We start from the raw sequence: 25,079 nt of genomic DNA, 5'->3' as shown, positions 1-25,079 counted from the left end.
GTGAGTCACGTGGCAGAAGAGTGAGTTCTCCACGCTACGCAACCAGACAGAGGTGAGTCACGTGGCAGAAGAGTGAGTTCTCCACGCTACGCAACCAGACAGAAGTGAGTCACGGGCAGAAGAGTGAGTTCTCCTGCTTAAACCAGACAGAGGTGAGTCACGTGGCAGAAGAGTGAGTTCTCCACGCCACGCAACCAGACAGAGGTGAGTCACGGGCAGAAGAGTGAGTTCTCCACGCCACGCCAACCAGACAGAGGTGGAGTCACATGGCAGAAGAGTGAGTTCTCCACGCTACGCAACCAGACAGAGGTGAGTCACATGGCAGAAGAGTGAGTTCTCCTTGCTACACAACCAGACACAGGTGAGTCACATGGCAGAAGAGTGAGTTCTCCACGCTACGCAACCAGACAGAGGTGAGTCACGTTGCAGAAGAGTGAGTTCTCCTCGCTATGCAACCAGAGTGAGGTGAGTCACATGGCAGAAGAGTGAGTTCTTCTCACTGAGCAACCAGACAGAGGTGAGTCACGTGGTAGAAGAGTGAGTTCTCCACGCTACGCAACCAGACAGGTGAGTCACGCGGCAGAAGAGTGAGTTCTCCACGCTACGCAACCAGACAGAGGTGAGTCACGTAGCAGAAGAGTGAGTTCTCCACGCCACGCGAACCAGACAGAGGTGAGTCACGTGAGAAGAGTGAGTTCTCCTCGCTACGCAACAACCAGACAGAGGTGAGTCACATGGCAGAAGAGTGAGTTCTCCACGCTACGCAACCAGACAGAGGTGAGTCACATGGCAGAAGAGTGAGTTCTCCACGCTACGCAACCAGACAGAGGTGAGTCACGTGGCAGAAGAGTGAGTTCTCCTCGCTACACAACCAGACAGAGGTGAGTCACATGGCAGAAGAGTGAGTTCTCCTCGCTACACAACCAGACAGAGGTGAATCATATGGCAGAAGAGTGAGTTCTCCTCGCTACGCAACCAGACAGAGGTGAATCATATGGCAGAAGAGTGAGTTCTTCTCACTACGCAACCAGACAGAGGTGAGTCACGTGGCAGAAAAGTGGGTTCTCTTCTATAGGTAATAAGAGAGTGAGTTTAGTTTAACACCGCTTTTGGCAATATTCCAGCAATATCACGACGGGGGACATGAGAAATAGGCTTCACACATTGTGTCCATGTGGGGAATCAAACCCGGGTCTTCAGTGTGACAAGGGAATGCTGTAACCACTAGGCTACCCCACCGCCCTCTATAGATAATGATAATCTGTATGAGGATGACTGGAAAGGACAAAGGCCCATATAAGCTTGAATCAACAGTAATGTGGTATGAACATGATATCCAGCATGGAGAAAGTGCCATAGAAATGGATTATTGGTATTTTGTTAAAGTTGATTGGCTGTCCTGGTAGGCTGCATGTTTAGCTGTCCATCTCACCTCTAGAGTAGGATCTCTATCTGCTGTGTTGACTAGTCATGTATCTATTGACAATTGTTTACCAGAAGGTGCTATGAACCACACCTTGCTTGTTATTCAGAAACAGTCATTTGAAATCCGTCAAATCAAAGACTCCTTGCGGGATGAGATTGCAAAGTTGAAAGGTCAGATGACCCTCGACATGAACTTGGAGCGGAGCCGATCAGTGGAGGCAGTAAGTATAGTGACCTTCTGTACAGGGCTTCAGTTGTCTTTACACATGAAACAGCCCCTGATCTGGGAGAACACTGTCCCAGTCACATGTGTAGAAGTTTTAGCTTTTAAACCTGTCCCCACAGTCATGTCTAAGTAGAATTAAATATTTTACCATGCAATATATCTGAAGTTGAGGAAGGGCTTGATGTGTAAAAGGCAGAGCAAGTGAAAAGGTGGGGATGAGATCAGTTGAGGCGGGGCTTGCTTTTTAAAGAAGGGCTGTGAGATGTGTGGGCCAAGGGCTTGTGTGTGAAAGAGCTGTGTGGGGGAGGGCCTTGTGTGTGAAAGAGGAGCTGTGTGGGGAAGGGGCGTGTGTGTGAAAGAGGAGCTGTGTAGGGGAGGGGCTTGTGTGTGAAAGAGCTGTGTAGGGGAGGGGCTCGTGTGTGAAAGAGGAACTGTGTGGGGGAGGGGCTTGTGTGTGAAAGAGGAACTGTGTAGGGGAGGGGCTTGTGTGTGAAAGAGGAGCTGTGTCAAGGAGGCGCTTGTGTGTTGACCTTTTTGAGGTTTCATGATCAGAAAACACATTGAGATTTCAATTTCCCAATCTGGTGAGCAATGATCTGTTAGGTCGGATATAAGGTTGTTCTTATATGAGTGAGTGTGGTTTTGTGCCACTTTTAGCAATATTCCAGCAATATCACGGCGGGGGACACCAGAAATGGGCTTCACACATTGTACCCATGTGGGGAATGTTCTTATATGAGCTTTAATATGCTGTCTTCAGACTACATGTAGCAACAGCAAGCACTGAGACCCAATTTCTATACTGGAGGTGTGTAAGGTGGCGCGCTTTTGTAATGCATCATGCTTGATGAAACACACTGGTCTGACAAGGTGATCATGTTGACATTCCAGCATGCAGAAAATCAAAAGAATCTGACCAAACTTCACCAGAAGATAGAGACACAGGTTGCACATCTTCTGACCAAGTACGAAATATACAGGAACGATGTGTTCAAGTTTGCTGGAGGTACGTACCCTGTACCATCACATACATGTCACTAGAGCTGTGACGATATATCGTAGTATCGATTATCGTGATACTTTATCTGACGATAAATATATCGATACGTATCGTATCGTTAAATTTCTGTATCATTACACCTCTACACATCACTGTTCCCAATATATACAGGTTACTCACAATACCTGGATCCATCCCTGAACAAAAAACATTCTTCGAGAATATTTTTTCTGAACAATTATATTCAGTTTGATATCAGGTATGTACTAAGTGTGATGTGTGTTACACAGGTACGGTGCTGACATGTGCAGGATTGTGTCTGGGAATAATACGACTCTGGAGCTGACGACAACATGCTATACGCGACATCAGTTCAACTACAGCAGCAGCAGCATCGTCACTCAGGATAAGACCTACTCATTATAAGTGTTTTGTGTTTGGAGTTTGTGTTTCACTTTCCCTTTGTAGAACGTCAGAAAGTGTTTTGTAATAGTTATCTGCCATTCACGTAATTTACGTCGAATGTGCATCAGTAGTGAAACACTGTTGATCAGAGAGAAATGTCCCTGTGAAGTTGTTGGATTTAGGAATTATGGGTCCAAAGTAAAGTGAGTGGGTCTGTTTTTACACCACTTTTAGCAATATTCCATCAATATCAAGGTGGGGGGCACCAGATATGGGCTTCACATAGTGTACCCATGTTGGGAATCAAACCCATCTCTGGTGTAATGAGCAAACACTTTCTCCACAAGGCTACTCCAACAACCTGTGAGTTCATTTGTTATATATTTAAGTTAAGTCTTGATCGTTCATTAGATGGGATCACAGGTTGGAATGTGTCATTTATCAATATCATGTTCCGATTAATCCAGAGAGGATTGATGGGTGATATTATGTCTCAGGATTATGTAACTTTTGGCTCACCCTCTATCTCCAATGATTATTCATAATAAAATATAGCTTGATCCTTTTACTGGCACAAAATGCACTTTCATATGGCCAGTGAATTCCTGTCAGATTTATTTGCACCTACAATATTGTATGTAATCAGAATGGTTCAGTTTACGATTGTTTACACATCAGTTTTATGTGGAAATCATGTTCAACAACAGAGCATTTACAGCTGTTTTATATATCAAAGGGTTCTGTTTAACAGGACCATCATATATTGGTGATGAGTATGTTAGGTCTGAATTTGCAATTAATGTGTACAAGCACCTCAATTGAAACTTCATGTGCTTTTATTTTTTAAGGGGCAAGTTAAGTTGAATAATTTATTTGTAATTTGGTTGTGAATATCTATTTTCCTGGATGAATCGAATCTATTTTCAAAAACTCAAAGAAAGTACTTAGTGTTCAAGTAAAACTAAAAAGTGCCAAAATCACATACAGGTTATCAGCTTTCAAACAAACCTAATCCTAAAACTACTAATGTTGAAGTGCATGAAAAATGATTCATTACCTGAATGTAATTAAGCATGATTAAGCATGCCATTATCACAGCGACCCCCAAAAGACAGTCACATCAACCAATGGTTGATATAGTGAGCAACATCATCAACTAGGGCATCCAGCTGATACGTTTCCAATCTCTTAGACAAAGCACCCGTGAAGGTCCGGTCTAGTATATTGATCTTCAGTAACCCATGCTTGTCATAAGAGGCGACTAACATGATTGGGTGGTCAGGCTCGCTGACTTGGTTGACACATGTCATGGGTTCCTAATTGCGCAGATCGATGCTCATGATGTTGATCACTGGATTGTCTGGTCCAGACTTCATTATTTATAGACCGCCGCCATATGGCTGGAATATTGCTGAGTGTGGCATAAAACTAAATTCACTCACTCTTAGACAAGCATAGGTTACTTTGGGTTGGTTGGTTGGTTGGTTGGTTGTTTAACACCACACTCAACAGTATTCCAGCTATATGGCAGCGATCTGTAAATAATCAAAAACATTACCACCATAATGGTTTTGGTAACGGTTTGGACCTCCAGTGAATGAGTGAACTGGCTGATTGATTCATGTTGCTGTCTAAATAAACTTAGGCTCAGTATTATTCGTTATGCTGCTATACTGAGACTAACAAACCCCAGTAGAAGGTCGCGTCAGCTAACCGTTAGAATTGACCACAGAACACAGCATACCAAATCGTGAAAGTTAACATTCACACATACCGTTTGAACTTTTACCCCGAAAACATTTTGTTCTCGAACGATTCAGAATGCTATTTTCCACACGATCACTTCTGAGCGATACACAAGGAGGACACCATTATTCACAACAGTGAGTAAACTGTCGCTGAAAATAGCGTTTTTGTCAATATTCCAGGATGTCATCTTGTGGAAATATAAGCTAATAGTAACCATGTCATCAGAAACCCCTAATCGTATATACTGCAGGTAAAATATCTGTGTTTTATGCAGATTTTCGTTTGTTGAGAGATCCGTGTCAGCGACCAGGAAGAGAAAATCCATTTTGTAAGTCCCGTGAAAATGGTAGCCGTTGTCTGATTGGTTAAATTCTTTCCATCCATCTCGCATTTGATTGGATGGTCATAGGTCGTTCAAAGGTTAACTGACATGACCTTCTACTAGGGTTTGCTAAGACTCAGAATAGCACTGTAACAAATAATACTGAGCCTAAGTTTACTTAGACTGATTCGTGTTGGTGTGGATCCTTGACAGCAGCACTGCCAAGTGCCCACTCAGTGGTTACCGTGGGTACATGCTGACAAGTTATTAACCATTCAGTGAGCACTTTTGCCCGTCAGGTCATCATGATAATCATCCATAATTATTATTTTTTATTATTTATTTTTTTAAGTTAAGCAAAAACTTTTCATCCCTAATTTTCATATCAGTGTCATCCAGTGGTAATTGTTGTATAATCTGAGTTTGTTTGTTTCTTGGAAAAGGTTGCAGGAGATAAAGCGGTGTGTGTATGGACATATACCCATTCTCACATTCACCCTTCAAGTTAAATTATGTCATAACCAGTTCCAGTGGTATAAGTGTACTCAATAATAGTTTTAAAGTATTATCGCTCTGATCTGAGATTTCTTCTTATTGGTGCTACTAACTCCTTTGGTGCCTAGTCATCATTTATTTTTTATCACAGCTTTTCTACATTTACAGCCACCAAGTATATTCAGGCTGTAGAAAAGCACCCTTTTTCATTTACATATTGTGTTGGTATAACTGCTGTTTGTACAGATAGTCCATCATGCTTTATAAGCAGTGTGTAATTTAAGAGCTGGGTAAATGTTTCGTATGCTATCAAAAGTACAGACACACAATACTGAACAAACTTTATGGATAACAACTTGTTATATTTCATGAGTGTGACGTTTCGATACAGATACAGGAATAAATGTGTCATTTATAATAGAAACTGTGATTGTGTAGTGCTACATAGGCGAATCATCCCCACCCATCAACACCCGAGTGAAAGAACATCAGACATCTACCAATTCCGACAGCAAATCAGCCATCTCTGACCACATGAAAGCAAACCCCAATCATCAAATAGTAGTGTGATATCACCATTCGTTGTAACAATCAAGCGGACTTCACTAAACGCAACGAAGCCACGCCAAAATCCCACCATCAACCGAGACCAAGGATACTTCCTTCCATTTGCTTATGATGCACTCCTCCACCAAGCCCAATCTATTGTATGAGCATCTGTGCAAATACATGAATGCTTGACAACCGTACATAAATCTGCAACGGAAAGTCGCCCTCTTGAAATAAAAAAAAGTTGGTATCTGTAAAGCTTGTTCAATATTGTAAGTCCCAAACGCTAAAATGCCACTCAAAGAAGTACAGACAAAAGCCGAGAACATTGAGAATCTGGGAGTGAGTGGCTGATGAATGCAATTGGCATGTGGTATTTATTTTACAGAATTGTATGTATTTTTCTTTTTGTTAAACATCAATTAAAATAGCTGGTTCTTATCAGGTGTTTGTTGTTTTGTTCAGGATGATGACAGCTGATGTCTTGTGTAGTGGTGTAACGATACGTCAGCACACAGTATACAATAGGGTGGCGGGGTAGCCTAGTGGTTACGGCGTTCGCTCATCACGCCGAGGACCCGGTTCGATTCCCCACATGGGCACAATGTGTGAAGCCCATTTCTGGTGTTCCCCTCCGTGATATTGCTGGAATATTGCTAAAAGCGGCGTATAACTAAACTCACTCACTCACTCATGATACAATACCTTGCTTCATAACTTCTGTATCACAATACATACAAATTATTATTTTAGGAGTTATACTACTGGAAGAAATTGTGAATAATTTTTTCAAGAACCAGTTTAGGCAGATTTTCTAGTGTTTCCAGGTTGGCAATAAACAGCAGAATCGGCACAGTGCCCCCAAGCTTATGTGTACCTACCCTACAATATCCCATCGCTTCTGTTTGAACCTTAAAGACAAATGATTGCGATTCGTCTGCAGAATGGGAGAGAATATGAACTTACGAAATATAAGTACTTGCATCGGGATCACGAATCATGTTGCACCAATAATATTATTAATGACCATATGGTATCATTGTATTGTCACACCTGTTGTCTTGTGAGTAGAAGTAGTGAGTGGGTGAGTTTAGTTTTACGCCGCATATTCCAGCTATATGGCGATGGTCTGTAAATAATCGAGTCTGGACCAGACAATCCAGTGATCAACAGCATGAGCATTGATCTACACAATTGGAATACGATGACATGTGTCGACCAAGTCAGCGCACCTGACCACCCGATTCCGTTAGTAGCCTCTTATGACAAGCATGGGTCACTGAAGACCAATTCTAGCCCGGATCTTCAAGGGTAGTAGATGAGGTGGGTTTTATGCTGCTTGTGAATATATTTAAGTTATACCATGGAATGTCAGCTGATATTTACCATGCACTTGCAAACCGAGACACCTGATCAGGGTACCTGGTGAATCTAAGGGACACAACTCTTCACACTGAGTTGTGTTTCAGAAGACGAGGCTATACTGCCCCTCATACAAATAATGAACATGAGAAGGCTTTACTCCTAGTTCTGTGCAGATAGAGTCCCCCACAGTGATGTTGCTAGAATATTGCTAAAAGCAGCGTAAAACTAAACTCACTCACTGTGCAGATAGATGTGTGGCAGATAGGCGTGATGCACACATTATCAACCATTGGTTTGTCTGATCCAAAAACTATTAATGTGCTGGCATTATGACTTACTCTACCATGTTAAGGGGTAGAGTAAGGAAAACCTATTCGCCGTTTGTCAGTGTATATAGACATCACAGAGGGGCATGTTCTATGGTTTCATGATAGAACTACTTTGGCATCAAGATAAAGTGGACACACATAAGTATTTTTTTTTTGGGGGTGGGTGGGTGGGGTGGGTTTTTGGGGTGTATACCATGAAACATGTAACTACTGAAATGTATGATTTCATCAAAAGACAAAATGATAAAAACGAAATTTTTAAAGCATTCCCTGTTTATACTTATGCAGCGGAGGTGGCCACCTTTAGTAAATGTAACAGCCCCACCCCCACCCCAAGATAACATGTATATCATTTTGGTTCAAGTTACATTAAAAATCAGAGGGGGACACCAAGTCGGTGGTCAAGACTACCAGTTGTCCGACTTCCGTTTCTGTGGTCCGTGTGGAAGCTGCGATGGCTAGTTGGTTAGACGGCTGACTTTGTGCGCTGGCAAATAAGTGCCCGACTTTAAGGGTGTGGGTTCGCATCCCGGATGGGACTCAACCCATTAAAAGTACTAGAATCTGTACTTTACGGAGAAAGTGTAATCCCAAATGCAACGCGTTCAGTTTAAAAAATGCTTTCCGTATTTTATATGTAATTCTTTAGTAGACTTCTTCCCTTCTTACCCCGGAGTTACTAGGATGATATCCTTCTTTTTCCAAATCCTTGAACCACCCACCCCTGTATATAGCTTACTTTATTGCGCGGTGCTAATATCGTCGCTCTCCAATAGCGCGCTCCCACATTGTCATGTATGACGTCACCAAGTATTTCATTGGTTGACAGCAGGGAATACCTCCATTGTTGATGCAACGGTGTAAACAATGTGATAAGGCTGTTGGTATCAATAAGTACCCACTGTCATGGCCGGAAACGACGACGATACTCCACCAACGTACAGTGAGGCCGTGCAGGTGCTTACACGTGAAATCCGGCACAAATATGGAATCGACGCATCTGACGTAGGGCGGGCGTTTCTGATGAGCAACTCAGATGTTGTCGCTATATTCCCACCTAACGAAGACGACGCCGGAAATCATGGGTAGGTACGACTATTTATTGGTAATGTAGGCCACTGCATTGTTCAGGTCGGACCATAATAAGTGAGATATAATGGTTCTTCAACACAGTTGTTCAGAAAATAGACTCCGAGTCATTAACAGTACAACTGCGAAAAAGCAACGGTTTCCGCTCTCAGTCGATAACATTCGTCACCACTCGGCTCTTTCCGATGCTGCACGTGTTTCGGGTCTCGATCCACATAGCGTTCGTAACTTTACGAGCTAGCGTAACTGTATAGTTTATCATAGGCTTACGGATGACGTAGTGCTACGATCGCTTTGTTTATCGGGACCCTAAACACTTGTCTATGGAATGTACTTAGCTAAGATACATAGCGTTCACTGACTAGCTAAGATACATAGCGTTCACTGACATACGCTATGTATCTTAGCTAGAATGTGCTGAGCTGTCGCATATTTCGTACTTATATATGCAACTGTTTGGTAAGATTTCCGATCGTACCCTCCACATGAATTGATACAATTATTTGCCATTTAAAACGTGTATCATATCTAACAGCGATGTGAAAGTGAAATGGCTATGAATAATAACCCAACCCTAAAATAGGCGGATCCAGGAATTGTGTGAATTATGTGTGTGTGTGTGTGTGTGTGTGTGTGTGTGTGTGTGTGTGTGTGTGTGTGTGTGTGTGTGTGTGTGTGTGTGTGTGTGTGTGTGTGTGTGTGTGTGTGTGTGTGTGTGTGTGTGTGTGTGTGTGTGTGTGTGTGTGTGTGTGTGTGTAGAGTGTGATAAGTAAAATGTGTGCTCCAAAACCACCACCCAACCCACCCACCCTGGATCCGCCAATGCCTAACCCTAACCCTGTCCACCCAAAAGCAAGTGGCAGGATAGATCGGAATTCTTTAAACGTGTTGTTTAATACCGCTCTCCGTCCGATATGACATCGGTCTGTGCACCATCAGTACACCAGGACCAGAGAATCCAGGACTTGACATCCTGAGAATCAATACATTGTAGACGACGTGCATGAACCTGTTCGGCGAGTTTCGCACCCCAAGTCGCCTCCAACACCAAGCATACATAAGTTATATATACCTACCCTCTAAGCTACTCACTGGTAACACAGGAACATTCCAACCCCAATGTCATAGGTGTCAAATGCATTGGGTAGTCTAGTTATTAAAGTGTTCTCTCGTCACAATAAAATGTTTTCGATCCCAGAGTACAGTGTGACAACTCGCGTCCCTCTATGCAGTGTTTTGATAGAATATTGCAAAATGCGCTATATTGATAGCACTTACTCATTCACCAACGTATTTTTGTCATGATATACATGGACTATTTATTTTACTGGGCGGCGGTGTCGTCTAGCAGTTAAAGCCTTCGCTGGTAACGAATGAAGAGTTTTGCGCCACAGCAATATTACAGCTACTCCTGGCGAGCGCTGGTAACGGGGAAGGTTCGATTCTCCACAATGTGTGAGCCCATTCTGGGGTCCAGCTCTGTCATGTTGCTGGAATATTGCGAAAAGACACGATCTGTCAGTCTGTCGGTCGGTATCTTTCTTTTTATGTTCGGTCTTTCGATTGATTTATTGATCTATTGATTGATTTATTTATTTAAAGGCGCTGCGTGAACCAGTCTCCATCTGCAGTGACATCACCCACGTCTCCGAAAACGGGCAGCGTACCGGGCGCCTCGGCAACACCAGCACATCCTGCCTCTGAGATCAACTCAACGAGTGCCCACCAAAGAAATATAGTCCCTGACTCAGGTCAGTCAGACATTCGACCCCAAGGACAATTTCGACATCTTGTTCAGGATCCTTTGGGCGTACTTGATCAAAAGTCACGTGTACACAGCTCATACCATGTTCATCCGGGTAACTCTAGAATAGACAATGGACGGACCAATCAGGTTTCTAATGTGTTACCCAATCAGCCAATCCGGGTGGTTGAATATCCTCTACCGGTCAGCTTTGAACATGACTATCAAGAAATTCCGCATAACTGCACACAGACCGATATTACCTGGGACGCTCCTGCTAACGCTGACTTGTTCGAGGATTTAATCTACAGTTTACAGATAATGGTTTTACGCGACTCGCAGGTAGTGATTAGCTGGGAGAATCTTGCAGAGTGCACGAATAACCAGATTCGGGTTTACAGGCTTGGAGAGATGGTTATGATAAACAGAAAACGTTACAGAAGACTGTTTGGCAACCCCCCGAAACCGTTTGGGGTTGATATAAAACTGAGAATCAGAGCTGAAGGAGTCCCAAAGGACTTGGAAGTGACGAGAAGGGTGGTTTGGAGTGAAATTAATTTACGATTGTGGCGAGAAACATCGTGATTCAGTAAAAGAGTGAAGGATCTACCAGTAATCAATGTATGTCTGTGATATTAAAATTGTCCAGTACGTAATTATCATGGTATTTCAATTTTGCAATATATATTTACACGGAATTATTCTTTTAATACAAAATGTTATTTGTCCATTGGGGCGGTAGGGTAGCCTAATGGTTAAAGCGTCCGTTAATCACGCTGACCCGGGTTTGATTTCTCACATGGATACAATGTGTGAAGCCCATTTGGGGTGTCCTCCACCGTAAAACGATACTCACTCACTCACTCACTCACTATTCGTCCATGATTGTCACGAAATTTCTGTTATACAATATAGACATTTACATTACAAGAGATGGGTAAACTGAAATGGCTGTCAGTGACACGTACTGCAGGTATAACAGAAACAACTGGAATCGCACACCTATGGTTGATGAGAACGTACTAGTTTGAAGACGTATAAATACGGATGACAGTCACAAAACATACCGTGTCTGACTAATAACGTGTATATACTCAGGTGAGAAACCTGACTATCTTGTACTTAGTTAAATCACTGTTTGCACTTTTGTTAAATTGTTTGATAACCAGTGGTATAAGTGTACTCAATAATAGTTTTAAAGTATTATCGCTCTGATCTGAGATTTCTTCGTATTGGTGCTACTAACTCCTTTGGTGCCTAGTCATCATTTATTTTTTATCACAGCTTTTCTACATTTACAGCCACCTAGTATATTCAGGCTGTAGAAAAGCACCCTTTTTCATGTACATATTGTGTTGGTATAACTGCTTTTTGTACAGATAGTCCATCATGCTTTATGGGTAAGCAGCGTGTTTATACATAACAACATGTTAATTTAAGAGCTGGGAATAAATGTTTCATAAGCTGCAAGTGCCAGTATCCCCACCCATCAACAACGCGAGACAATGAATATTGAAGCAAACTGTGATCATCAAATAGGATTAAATCACTTCGTTGTAACAATCAATAACTTTTTGTACAGATAGTCCATCATGAGGCACGACGTTTTTCATAAGTTTCGATACGAGATACAGGAATACTTGACAACGGTACAAGAATCTCTTTTGAAACGTCGCACTCACGAAATAATAGAAGTTGTCATCCATAAAAGTTGTACAATATTGTACGTCCCAAACTCTAAAATGCCACTCAAAGAAGTGCAGACAAAAGCCGAGAACTTTGACAATCTTGGGAGTCAGTCATTTATGAATACAATTGTCATATGGTATTTATTTTACAGAATTGTATATATTTTCGTTTGGTAAATATCTATTAAAATAGCTGGTTCTAATCAGGTGTTTATTGTGTTTTGCTCTGGATGACGACAGCTGATGTCTTGTGGAGTGGTGTAATGATACGTCAAAACAGTATTGTATCACAATACAAGGCTCATGATACAATACATCGTGCCTGACTAGTAACGTGTATTTACTTTGTTAAATCTCAAAACGATATCATATCTTAGCTGTAGCTGGCTGACTTGGCTGACACATGTCATCGTATCCCAATTGCTTCTAACGATGCTCATGCCGTTGATCGCTGGATTGTCTGGCCCAGACTCGATTACTTACAGACCGCCGCCATATACAATGTAGCTGGAATAACCGATCAACCACAAACCTGTTATACATCAACAACTGCAATTACCGCATGGAACGTTTTAATCGTTTTTCAACATGAGTGAATATGGTAAATTGAATAACACATTACAAACGTATCTGGGGTATTAGTTACAGACTACAGGGTCATATGTGTAGAAACAACCTTGGAGAAGTTTACCAGTCAGCCTACAAGTCAGGGTATAGCACGGAAACTGGTCTGTTGCGTGTCCAGAATGATCTACTTCAAGCCATTGACACTGATGGAGCTGCGATTCTCCTACTCTTGGATCTGTCTTAAGCGTTTGATACAACAAATCATGATATCCTCTTAAATATGCTGGAATCACGTATTGGCGTCAATGGAGATGCCTTAACCCCACTAGGTGCCACAGGGACACATATGTCCTTCCAGCTCAACCCTCACTTTGAAGTCCAATAAAAAGCAAGATATCCCACGCACACAAATACACTTCACAGTTTCGAATTCTGCAGGAAATTTCCTGTTTCTTGATACCATCCACTATTATTTTAGACAAAGTTCAAATGCTGAAAATGACCTTCCAAAATAGGCTTCATCGAAAATGTCGCCATTTTTGACACAGTACGAAATCGCGATTCACAGCGTTATTTGCTGTATGTTTTGAAATGTGACAACATTTAGCAAGGTCTATTTCTCAAACCGCCAAAGGTAGTTGCACTTATATTTATAACAACGGATAGGAAAATTAATATTCTACATTTCTGTGTAATTTTATAGCCGTACGTAGATCAAGGACCACGCGAGCGCAATTCTCGCACAACGTTCACTTTTCAAACCGTATGAAAATGTGCGCCTGAAACAAAACTCGGCATCCAGGGGGTTAAAGTGGTTTGCATCATACCTTGCAGATCGTCAACAATCCGTTATCATAAATGGATTGCGATCTAAAGACAGTGAAGTTGGGTATGGCGTACCTCAAGGTTCTGTACTGGGCCCAATACTTTTCATTGTATACACCATCCCTGTTGGAGACATTGCAAGGAAACATTGCCTCAGTATCCATCTGTACGCCGATGACACCCACCCTTATCTTGGATTCAAGCCATTGGTCCCAACTTCAGTTGAGGACGCTTTGGAAGGATGCAAAATTGTATTGTAGATATCAGGGGATGGATGTCAAAAAACGTTCTCAAACTCAATGATGACAAAACCGAGTTTCTTGTGTTCTCGTCCTCCCAGATGCAGTCAAGACTGAAAATACCCAACTTGGAAATTGGTGAAATCACAATTGACCCGAGTCCAAATGCTCGCAATCTGGGTGTGATTTTCGACTCAACCTTCAGTATGGATACGCATGTTGTAAAAATGCATACTATCATATCCGTAGCATTGGAAAAATCAGCAAATATGTAGACAGGAATACCGTCAAATGTCTGATCCATGCCTTTGTCACATCAAGAATTTAGACTATTGCAACAGTCTTTTGTACAGGGCACAAGAGCAACACTTGAACAAGCTACAGCGAGTACAAAACAGTTCAGCCAGACTCGTCACCAGGGCCAGGATACAGGAGCACATTACACCTGTGCTGAAGGAACTACACTGGCTGGTTTGTCCAGTATAGTCACTCAATGGAGAAGCCCCTGTATACCTTGAAGAACTGCTTGTAGCTCACAACCCGAACCGGACATTGAGATCTGCAGTCAGAACCTGCTAACAGTCCCGCCTTTCTCGGACAAAACGATTTGGAGAAAGCAGGCGCTGATCTGTGGAATGGGCTGCCCCTGGCTGTCAGACAAATCAAGGAACTCAGCAGCTTCCGTTTCACCCTGAAAACCGTCCTTTTCTCCAGAGCATATGGCTAAGCGCATTTAAACAGGGATAACCCTAGATATTATGCGCTATATAAATGTCCAATGTATTTATTATTATTACACATTCTATGACAAATCCATGAAACCGGGAATCTAATTTGTATGGGGCAGCTCAGAACCCACACAAAGAGCCTGTATAAGTAAACTTATAAGGCTCAATATTTTTCAGTATAGCAGTTTTAACGAATAATACTGAGCCTAAGTTTACTTAGACTGTATCTGCACAAAATGAGTGAGTGAGTATGGTTTTACGCCTTTTTTAGCAATATTATATTTCAGCAATATCACGGCGAGAGACACCAGAAATGGGCTTCAAACGTACACATGTGGGGAATCGAACCCGGGTCTTCGGCGTGACGAGCAAACACTTTACCCGCTAGGCTACCCCACCGCTCCTCGTAGGATGTGGAGTAAGAGCCTAAACCATTTCAAAACCTTAATCTGATAAAGGTGTACGTCTCATAACATCGCATACAGATTGCAATACATATACTCAATAGATGTATAATATAACAAAATACTAACGAGTCTTTATTTGTGGCAGAGTGTGAACTTACGTGCATACACAGAGATAATTCAAACAAAAATAAATATATATATATATGCACGGTAGATACAGTAAATGACATTAAAAATAAAAATAACAGTAGCAACAAAACATCACTATATATTGTTATTTGGGCAAAAACGGTACGATTAAGGTGACAGACTTTTAATGACTGGAGTTTCACTAGCCCTGCAACAAGGTTGCACTGAATGCTTAGCCAATGAATGTATAGCAATACTATCCTTAAATGGCAAATCTATATAAGCGGACAGCACTAAGGACGTCAGTCTGTTATTTATGTAAATGATAATTTCCAAATAATATATATATATATATATATACACATACATATACATACATATACATACATATATATATATATTATTATTATTATTATTATTATTATTATACAGATAGTTATATATATATTATTTGGAAATTATCATCTACACTGTTTATTATTGTCAGTCTGTTATTCATATTGTTTACAAATGATCATTTAAACTATTAATTATTGCCTGTCTGTTATTTATATATATTGTTTAGAAATTATCATTAAACCATTAATTATTACATTGTGTGAGAGTTTCACTTGTTGTCAAGGTAAAGTCTACCCTGACGTCACAAACCAGTAACTCTGAGCTCAGCAGCCGCGGCTGGTGTTGTGTCCCTAGTCCGTCTAACAGTCACTGAACCACGTTATTTTCCCTACTGCCTAGCCCTCCCTGCAGTGCTTAAGCCTAAATGAAGCAAGTCTAGATTCCCTCAGATTCAGGTTCAATGGGTTTATATGTTACTATCAAAATTATATATATTCAGGGACTAAGCGTTAGTCGATTGTGTCCCCTGTACATGGCCGGGCGCATCATCATTGTATATGCATAATGTCAGATACGTAGTAATACAAATTGTTTTATGTGGTCAGTCCACTTCGTGACTCGGGAATTGCAATTAATACACCAGATGTTTGACACGTTTAGATGATATTCAATTGCAATTTTAGATAAATTAGATATTCTACAGAAGGCCTGGGTCCCTACATATAATGAGTCTGCAACGAATAAAGACTCCAAGGGACTCAGCAGCCTTCTCTCTGTTTTAAGGTAAGATTATATTATTTTAATAGTTAAAGTTTTGAAGTTAACTCGTGCCATGTGCTACACTTATGTGTACATCGTTAATTTGATAGCCTCAACAATACGTTTATACAGTTTACAATACCCCATGGCAACATGGATGCGAATATTATAGATAGGTATATCATAGTTGGTTGGTTTGTTAACGCCGCACTCAGCAATATTTCAGCTATATGGTGTCGGTGTGTAAATGCTGTAAATATTCGAGTCTGGACCAGACCATCCAGTGATCAACAACATATGAGCATCGATCTTCGCAATTGGGATACGATGACCTATGTCAACCAAGTCAGCGACCCTGACCAACCGATCCTTTCTATTTCCTGTTATATCACCGAAACCATCCGTCTTCTATCTTATATCACAGAAACTATCCGTCTCCTATGTTATATCACAGAAACCATCCGTCTCCTATGTTATATCACAGAAACTACCCGTCTTCTATGTTATATCACATAAACTATCCGTATCCTATATTATATCACAGAAACAATCCGTCTTCTATCTTATATCACAGAAACTATCCATCTCCTATGTTATATCACAGAAACTATCTGCTCCTGTTGTATCACATAAACTATCCGTCTCTATGTTATATCACAGAAACTATCCGTATCCTGTGTATCCGTCTTCTATGTTATATCACAGAAACTATCCGTCTTCTATGTTATATCACAGAAACTATCCGTATCCTGTTATATCACAGAAACTATCCGTATCCTATATTATATCACAGAAACTATCCGTCTTCTATATTATATCACAGAAACTATCCGTCTTCTATGTTTTATCACAGAAACTATCCGTCTCCTATGTTATATCAGAAACTATCCGTATCCTATGTTATATCACAGAAAATATCCGTCTCCTATGTTATATCACAGAAACTATCCGTCTTCTATCTTATATCACAGAAACTATCCGTCTCCTATGTTATATCACAGAAACTATCCGTCTCCTATGTTATATCGCAGAAACTACCCGTCTCCTATGTTATATCACAGAAACTCTCCGTCTTCTATCTTATATCACAGAAACTATCCGTCTCCTATGTTATATCACAGAAACTATCTGCTCCTGTTATATCACATAAACTATCCGTCTCTATGTTATATCACAGAAACTATCCGTATCCTGTTATATCACATAAACTATCCGTATCCTATGTTATATCACAGAAACTATCCGTCTTCTATGTTATATCACCGAAACTATCCGTATCCTATGTGATATCACAGAAACTATCCGTATCCTATATTATATCACAGAAACTATCCGTCTTCTATGTTATATCACAGAAACTATCCGTCTCCTATGTTATATCACAGAAACTATCTGTCTTATATGTTATATCACAGAAACTATCCGTATCCTATATTATATCACAGAAACTATCCGTCTTCTATGTTTTATCACAGAAACTATCCGTCTCCTATGTTATATCAGAAACTATCCGTCTCCTATGTTATATCACGGAAACTATCCGTCTCCTATGTTATATCACAGAAACTATCCGTCTCCTATGTTATATCACAGAAACTATCCGTATCCTGTGTATCCGTCTCCTATGTTATATCACAGAAACTATCCGTCTTCTATCTTATATCACAGAAACTATCCGTCTCCTATGTTATATCACAGAAACTACCCGTCTCCTATGTTATATCACAGAAACTCTCCGTCTTCTATGTTATATCACAGAAACTCTCCGTCTTCTGTGTTATATCACAGAAACTATGCACGCCTGTCACGCCACACGCCTATTGTAGTGACTGTGCTGTAAGTGTTACGTCTGGATATATATACAAAATCATAAACTGTATTCATTGGACATTAAATATTTGCAGAAAAAACACACGTTTTTTCAACAGTGCGAGGCAACATAATCTTTTACACGTGAACTGTCATTTTAATTTTTTTAGAACCTGAAAATCAAATTAATTAGAACAGATGAGCTATTCAGCTGAATTTAAAACTGAAAACATACCTGTATGAGCAACTGGTTATCTCACGGTTCTTTCAGCGCATCGCCACAATCTGATATGAAGAGACGGAGCCCAGCTTACACGTCCCAGCTCAATTTAGATTTATCATCCAAAACTGTGTTCCACAGGAGATATCGCTTGTGTGGGATCAAAGGTAATCTCCTAGGAGATATCATTTTGACAGTAGATTTTGTACAATGCCCTGACAATGCTATGACGTCATGAACTTATTGACGTCACAACGCTATGACATCGCTGCACTGCAAGTCTAAAGGTAGTACAGTGTTTGGATGTACATTTTTAATTGAAACCTAATGAAAAGTGATTTTGGATGATAAATAGAATCTCACTCTCGTGTCTTCTAGGGGTACCTCGTTGCGCCCGACTCTGATATATTTATCTATGCAAAGCCTCGATATTTACCTCGTTGATAAACTCGTTTTAAAAAAGTCCTCAGAAGCAAGCCTCGTGTTGATATAGTTAATATTACCGACATTCGGTGACCCACTCGTGTATTGTTCGCTCGAATACCTCAGGTTACGGAAAGGGGCGAGTGGTGACGAATGTATATTACCGCTCGAAATAATAACCTCTCCCCATGTACGAGCGCTTCAATAGCCGGGTTCCCTGTGTTTGCTGCGCGGACGCTTCAATAGTACTGTGCAAAATGTAAACAAAGCAAAATCGCCAAATGTAGGTGACAGCAGATAGCGTGTGTTACTTATCGGCGCCGATGATCCATTCGGGGCAAAGTGTGACTGGGGCATTACATACAGGACGGACGCTGGAACTAGATGTCAAGCTGAAGAGGTGACTTGTGAATAAGGAGAACTAACGATTGTCAGTCGGGTATCACTATCAGCTGTTTTGCTTGTTGTCAGTGTGTGTTGATCGATACTGCTCGTACCCCTAACTGAAGTCGGTCATAAAACTGTCTTCCTTATCATTGTTATTGCTGTTCACTACAGATACATATTTCCGACAACTGTTTTTAATTAGTGTAGACAAGTTGCAGCATTTTATTCAGTGTATCTAAAGGCGTTTATAAATACGTCTTTGGTGTATCAGGTTGTACGTGTTATTACATTTACAGTACAGGAAATTATTGTGCTTGCTGTGGCACATGCCTGCACACACGCTAAATATGTATTATCGTTTCGGAAAGAGTCCTAAACCTAACCCTAAACCTAACCCTAAACCTAACCCTAAACCTAACCCCTAACCCTAAACCTAACTCTAAACCTAACCCTAAACCTAACTCTAAACCTAACCCTACACCTAACTTAAATTTCGGACTTTTAGTCATTTTTGTGAGTTCTCTAGTAATTGTTGTGTTAAGTTTTGTTAATAATTTTAGTATATATTAATTTATAAATATTTGTGATGGGGAACAGGAGGAACTGTTACCATAGTTTCTTTAAGTGATATTGAGTACCTGGTATGATGAAGAGGATCAAATTTTATGGATTGACAACTTCGTTATTGCATAGATGTGATAACACCCTAATGAAGCAAGTGTCCCATCTACTTGCAATACAGAAGTTCACAATCTGTAAAATGTGTTCCTCTTCAAGTAAAATAGAGCATTGAATGCAATGTTAAGGTCCCTTCCACCTAACAATCTATAAGATCACAACTATTGATATTGTATATACACTCAACTATCCGCGCTAATGACCATAACGTCAATACTATGCAGTTCTTATTAGGGGCTGGATATTTGCCCTGATTCTCATATTGCGATATATTGCAATAATTCAAGAGATACTGCAATACATATTGTGATATATTAACTGGAAGGTTTCTGTCCAAGTGTGTACATCATAAATTCATAATAGCTCTCTGTGTGTGACATCATCTTCTTAGTTGCTGTTACACCATATGTTCAGGCTTCCCAGTCCCCATTGTATATGGGTGTATGCCAGTGGTGTACAGATAAATGATATAGAGCCTTAATGTGGAATTTTCTTTCAAGTAACTGTATTGCAACAAAGTTTTTGCAACATAATGATAAAGGTAATAGTATAACATGATTTTCATGGTCAGTTAATACTATAACATGATTTTCATGCACTTCAATGCAGTATGTAATTATTGTTACTGTTTGTCAGTGATTCATTCAGATTCAACTCCAAATGAAACAAAAACATGATTTAGGTGAACTACTGCGTTCTAAAATCTCATGTGACCTCCAATAACTAAGATCCTTCACTAGAATGTCATTATACAGTGAGTCCTACAAAATTTATAAGACTTTGGCCTTTATCATAAATTGATAACATATGTCCCATTATGAATCAAAACAAAACTAACAAAATAATGTGAATTGTGAAATAATTCAAAGGCCTCTACTTATAAGTCCAAATAAAAGATTGGTCTTTTGGAGGGCATTTAGACCCAGGAATGCATATAAAAGCAAGATATGTCAACTTTTTATTGTGAATATTCAGACCTGATGAAGGAGCAAGCATACACTCTAAACGCTGAACCATATTATGAAACCATTCAATCGTGTTTGTTAGAACATTTGGCACTTTTGCAGCCACTTATAAAGACCTTCCACTTGTAAAATTTACATGAAACAGAAAAGAAACAAAAGAATTTGGGCACTTTTAGAGCTGATTTTGTTCTATATATGAATAGCTAACTCTGATGAATATAGAAATGTTATCGTACTGCTTTACACCTCACCTCACAGCCCTAGTTCTTATAAACATCATGACTATGAATATCCCTATATCCCGACTATGAATCCTACATATCTCATTTATGCTGATTATGTCTGACCCTGAACATCCGGTTAGAATTGATCTTCAGCAACTCATGCTTGCCGTAAGAGGCAACCAACAGGATCAGGAAGTCTGGTTCGCTGACTCGGTTGATGTCATGGAGTGTATCCCAACTGCATATCCTACATTGCTACAGACTGCCCCATATAGCTGGAATATTGCTGAGTGCGGCATTAAAGACCAAACAAACAAACTGATCCTAATGTCAGATTATCCATTTATACCATAACACTTGTTGAGTGAGTGAGTGAGTTTAGGTTTTGCCACACTCAGCAATATTCCAGTGAGTATGGATTTAGTTTCACGCACTCAGCAATATACCACTGTTATTCTATATGGCGGCGGTCTGTAAATAATAGAGACAATCCAGCAATCAACAGCCGCCAATATTCCAGAGTATATATGGCAATCTGTAAATGATCAGGAGTGATCAACAGCATGAGCATCGGTCTGCACAATTGGGAACCGATGACGTATGTGTCAACCAAGTCAGCGAACCTGACCACCGATCCCGTCGCCCTCTTACTACTACAAGCATGGGTTACTAAAGATCAATATTCTAACCTGGACCTTCACGAAGTATAACACTTGTTGTGAGGAGTTACTCTGTATTATCTACAACATGTTGCTAGGTGTATCCCACTGTACGTGTTCTTACAGTGCTGTGGATGATGATGCTTGCCGTGGCAGTTGGAGTTATGAGTGGTGTCTTCATCTGGCTCTTCCTCAAACCAAGCAATCCTCGCAATGGTGTTTATGCTGTGCCAGGTAACACATTTCTGTGTCAGTCATAACACATTATTCAATCAGTTGTGCAACAGTCTATTTATTGTGTTCTTAATCAAATTGTTATTGATCGAAGAAGTTAAACTTGGTTTTGTCCAAACCTGACTGTTTGAACCTTTGCGATTTTTGCAGAGTCTTTATGATATTTGGAACCTATTTCTGCCAATATTATTAGCAAAGTACAATGCAAATGTTTCTGCACTAAGTACATTTTAACATTGATACAATGTCACATATACAATCGTTTGTTTTAGTTTGTTATAGAAAGGTCTACAGACTTTGAAAAGTTTGGATCAAACCATTCTATGCAAAATATTTGTTTTTATCAAAATGGTCAATCAGTGTTTTCCGATACCAAATATTCCAGATCTTTATGTGTCAGCTCGGTTGGTATCCCTTGTATTGTGTTGAACATATTTACTTGGATCAGTGTATGAAATAAGCCAGAAAGCCAGCCAGAGATCAGGGCTGGTAACTTCAAAATGTTACAAGCCCAAAATGGATTTAACCATACCAGACACCAAGATATGGTGAATTTACTCAGATGTATGGGACATCTAAAAACATTTACCAGACCATCAGGCTCAGGCTTGCTGTAAAATTAGACCGTCCGTCAGAAATCTATCCCATCTCGGGCGGTCAAACAGTCCTTTGTCTTACACTAAGTGTATGTTGCATGTCCTGGGAACAGTGCCAGTTGATATCAGTTTTATACAACCTTTATACCATACATTGCCATAGTTTACAACTTGTATATGTTTCTTGTGTTGATTTTGCAACATTGTTATAAAGTGTAGAAGTTATAAAAACTCCATGTTTCATCATAGAAATAGTTCTATGGTTTCATTTAGGAAATGTCAATGACTCTGGGCTAAAATGTACAGATGAAATGACTCACTTCAATTTGCACACCCCAAGTTTTAGACAAACCAAAATAGTGCTGGCTCAGCCAGTCAAACACAAAAACAACAACAGTATGAATAAATATATTGATGTTTGTGATAGGAGTGAGTGTATGTTTTTACACTGCTTATAGCAATATAACCAGCAACATCACTGCAGGGGACACCAGAAATGGGCTTTACACATTGTACCCATGTGGGGAATCGAACACGGGTCTTCAGTGTGACAAGCAAACGCTTGAACCACCAGGCTAAACCATCGCCCCTGTGACAGGACAGGAGAGTCACGGTAGAGACATGTGATGAAGTGACATTACAGTTTCTTAATGATGAAGGAGCAAGGATTAACTCTGAAACGTCATATAAAGAATAAAAAGGAGTTTTTATCCATAAAACATGTCATGTATTTAAAAACTACCCATTGAGGTGTAAACAAGACTGTATAGCTCTGTGAAATGATCGGTCCGCATGGTGATGCTTGATATGTTTTGTTTTTTATTTTAATTCTTATGAATAGATTCATACTTTTCGCCGAAACAATGGATTTGTTTTACAGGTCGATGGTACTGGTTGAAAAAGGCTGTGTTCTATTTGATGTTCTCTGCCCGTAAACGTCAGAACAAGAAGAAAGGTCAAGGTCAGTCTGACAAATTTTCAAAGGGCTACGGGAAGGGCAACACTGACCTTGCCAGCATCGATGGCCCCCAGGTCCTGGGTGAAGATCCTTATGTGAGTTATCTTGAGCTGAATGATCACTTGAATGTATATTGTAAAAGCAAAAGTTTTGATATTTCTATTACACTTTCAAAAGGTGTTTGTGTAAAGGTGTTTTAGGTTTTGTCCAAAAATGTTAACAGTGTTCTTATTGTTTGCACTTAGTATTATGGCTCTTATTGCTTGGTTTAGCAACACCATTATCTTTTGTGTTTTAGTGAGTGAGTGAGTGTGATTTTATGCCTCTTTTAGCAATATTCCAGCAATATCATGGTGGGGGACCCCAGAAATGGGCTTCACACATTGTATACATTGTACCCATGTCGGGAATAGAACCCAGGTCTTCAGCGTGATGAGCGGACGCTTAACCATAAGGCTACAACACCGCCCCTTTTATGTTTTAAAGCACTCCAGTAGTTAATGAATACACCCATGAAGATCTTGGTTAGGATTGATCTTCAGCAGCCCATGCTTGTCGTTAGAAACGAGTAACAGGATCAGGTGGTCAGGCTCATTGGCTTGGATGCCACCTGTCATCATGTCCAGCTATATGGCAGCTGTCTGTAAATAATTGAGTCTGGACCAGACAGTCCAGTGATCAACATCATGAGCATCGATCAATGCAATGGGTATACAGTGATAAATAACAGGTAAGCCCACTTGATATAAATGGCATAAAACAAAGAAATTATACAGGTATATTCCTAGCTTACCTGACATTATCTCCAAAAATCCATGTATACAATCCCTTTATCCTGATGTTCCTTCCACAGGCAATAGATACAGCCTACTATGCTGGGTTTGGAGAGGATGGTACCAAGGCTGTGTTCCGTATTGCTCGTCGCCATGGACGCAGCGCCGAACTATGGTTGTTTCTGGATCTGCCAGGTATTGGCCAGCTGCAACACCCGGTCCACCCAGATACGGATGTTTATAACACAGATGGGCAGAACTTTCTGCTGGTGGACTGACCTTTGAACTTCTTCAGCCAATGAGGAGATGGAAGATCACATACAGTGGTTTGATGAGGTACAGGGGCCATCTCAAAAACATGAAGATAATTTATACCTTTTGGATTTTCAATGTATTTATAACTGGCAGCTACTGATATCTACTTGATTAGTGAGATTTGATTAACTTATAAAAAAAGTAATTTAGTGTTTTTGTATTTATTAATTTGTCATCCTATCACTATTAAAATGTGACGTGGAACTGTGATGTTCCCCTATGGAAAAACCCTATGTGTAAGACCATGTATATGATAAATTCAGTGATAAAACTGCTTTTGAAATTTGTCTTTAACTTTGAATTGCGATACTTAGATTATTAAAGTGAAAGATTTACAAACAATAAAATGTATTGATTTCACTTCCAGGGTAGGGCTGTGCAACGATGTGGAAACCAAACCTGACCATTTTGTAGAGACCAAGATTTCCTTCATGTAAGCAAGTTGTTGTTGTTTTGGTT

At 40.3% G+C, this 25,079-nt stretch overlaps 3 protein-coding genes across 6 annotated transcripts in view; all 3 read left to right on the top strand.

The window, feature by feature from the left end:
* Positions 1-25,079, top strand: part of LOC124284869 (mitochondrial calcium uniporter regulator 1-like) — a 31,591-nt gene that overhangs the window by 4,197 nt on the left and 2,315 nt on the right. Inside the window, exons 4-7 of one of the 4 annotated variants that reach the window (XR_006900664.1) lie at positions 1,533-1,646; positions 2,543-2,657; positions 2,942-3,311; positions 21,455-21,467. Coding sequence is in view for 1 of the 4 variants with exons in the window: in XM_046720994.1 (XP_046576950.1) it covers positions 1,533-1,646; positions 2,543-2,657; positions 2,942-2,997 (285 nt within the window). In the remaining 3 variants the exon portion in view is untranslated. Of the gene's footprint in view, positions 1-1,532; positions 1,647-2,542; positions 2,658-2,941; positions 4,374-7,252; positions 7,278-21,454; positions 21,468-25,079 lie in introns of those variants that run through there. The other 3 variants (XR_006900662.1, XR_006900663.1, XM_046720994.1) reach the window with 3 other exon arrangements.
* LOC124284859 lies at positions 8,679-11,354 on the top strand. Its single transcript, XM_046720978.1, has 2 exons — positions 8,679-8,950; positions 10,557-11,354. The coding sequence occupies exons 1-2, from the start codon at positions 8,772-8,774 to the stop codon at positions 11,281-11,283; spliced, it is 906 nt and encodes a 301-aa protein (XP_046576934.1). The 5' UTR covers positions 8,679-8,771; the 3' UTR covers positions 11,284-11,354.
* The window catches only part of LOC124284848 (putative phosphoenolpyruvate synthase), a 45,738-nt gene continuing 39,728 nt past the window's right edge, over positions 19,070-25,079 (top strand). Inside the window, 6 exon segments of the mRNA XM_046720971.1 lie at positions 19,070-19,231; positions 21,871-21,978; positions 23,455-23,627; positions 24,386-24,563; positions 24,566-24,641; positions 24,988-25,053. Of these exon segments, the coding sequence (XP_046576927.1) occupies positions 21,879-21,978; positions 23,455-23,627; positions 24,386-24,563; positions 24,566-24,641; positions 24,988-25,053 (593 nt within the window). The 5' untranslated portion in view covers positions 19,070-19,231; positions 21,871-21,878.

The sequence above is a fragment of the Haliotis rubra genome, unplaced genomic scaffold (assembly GCF_003918875.1).
Source record: "Haliotis rubra isolate DU_JTF1 unplaced genomic scaffold, ASM391887v1 Scf11, whole genome shotgun sequence".
In the NCBI taxonomy this organism is placed as follows: Eukaryota; Metazoa; Mollusca; class Gastropoda; order Lepetellida; family Haliotidae; genus Haliotis; species Haliotis rubra.
Note: the sequence above shows the minus strand (reverse complement) of the source record. Positions and strands in the feature narration are given on the sequence as shown.

Excerpts from the sequence above, each read along its gene's own strand:
- LOC124284859 (XM_046720978.1), top strand. The coding sequence starts at position 8,772 with ATGGCCGGAAACGACGACGATACTCCACCAACGTACAGTGAGGCCGTG. Across the intron at positions 8,951-10,556 it reads GACGACGCCGGAAATCATGG|GCGCTGCGTGAACCAGTCTC; the intron begins GTAGGTACGACT and ends ATTTATTTAAAG.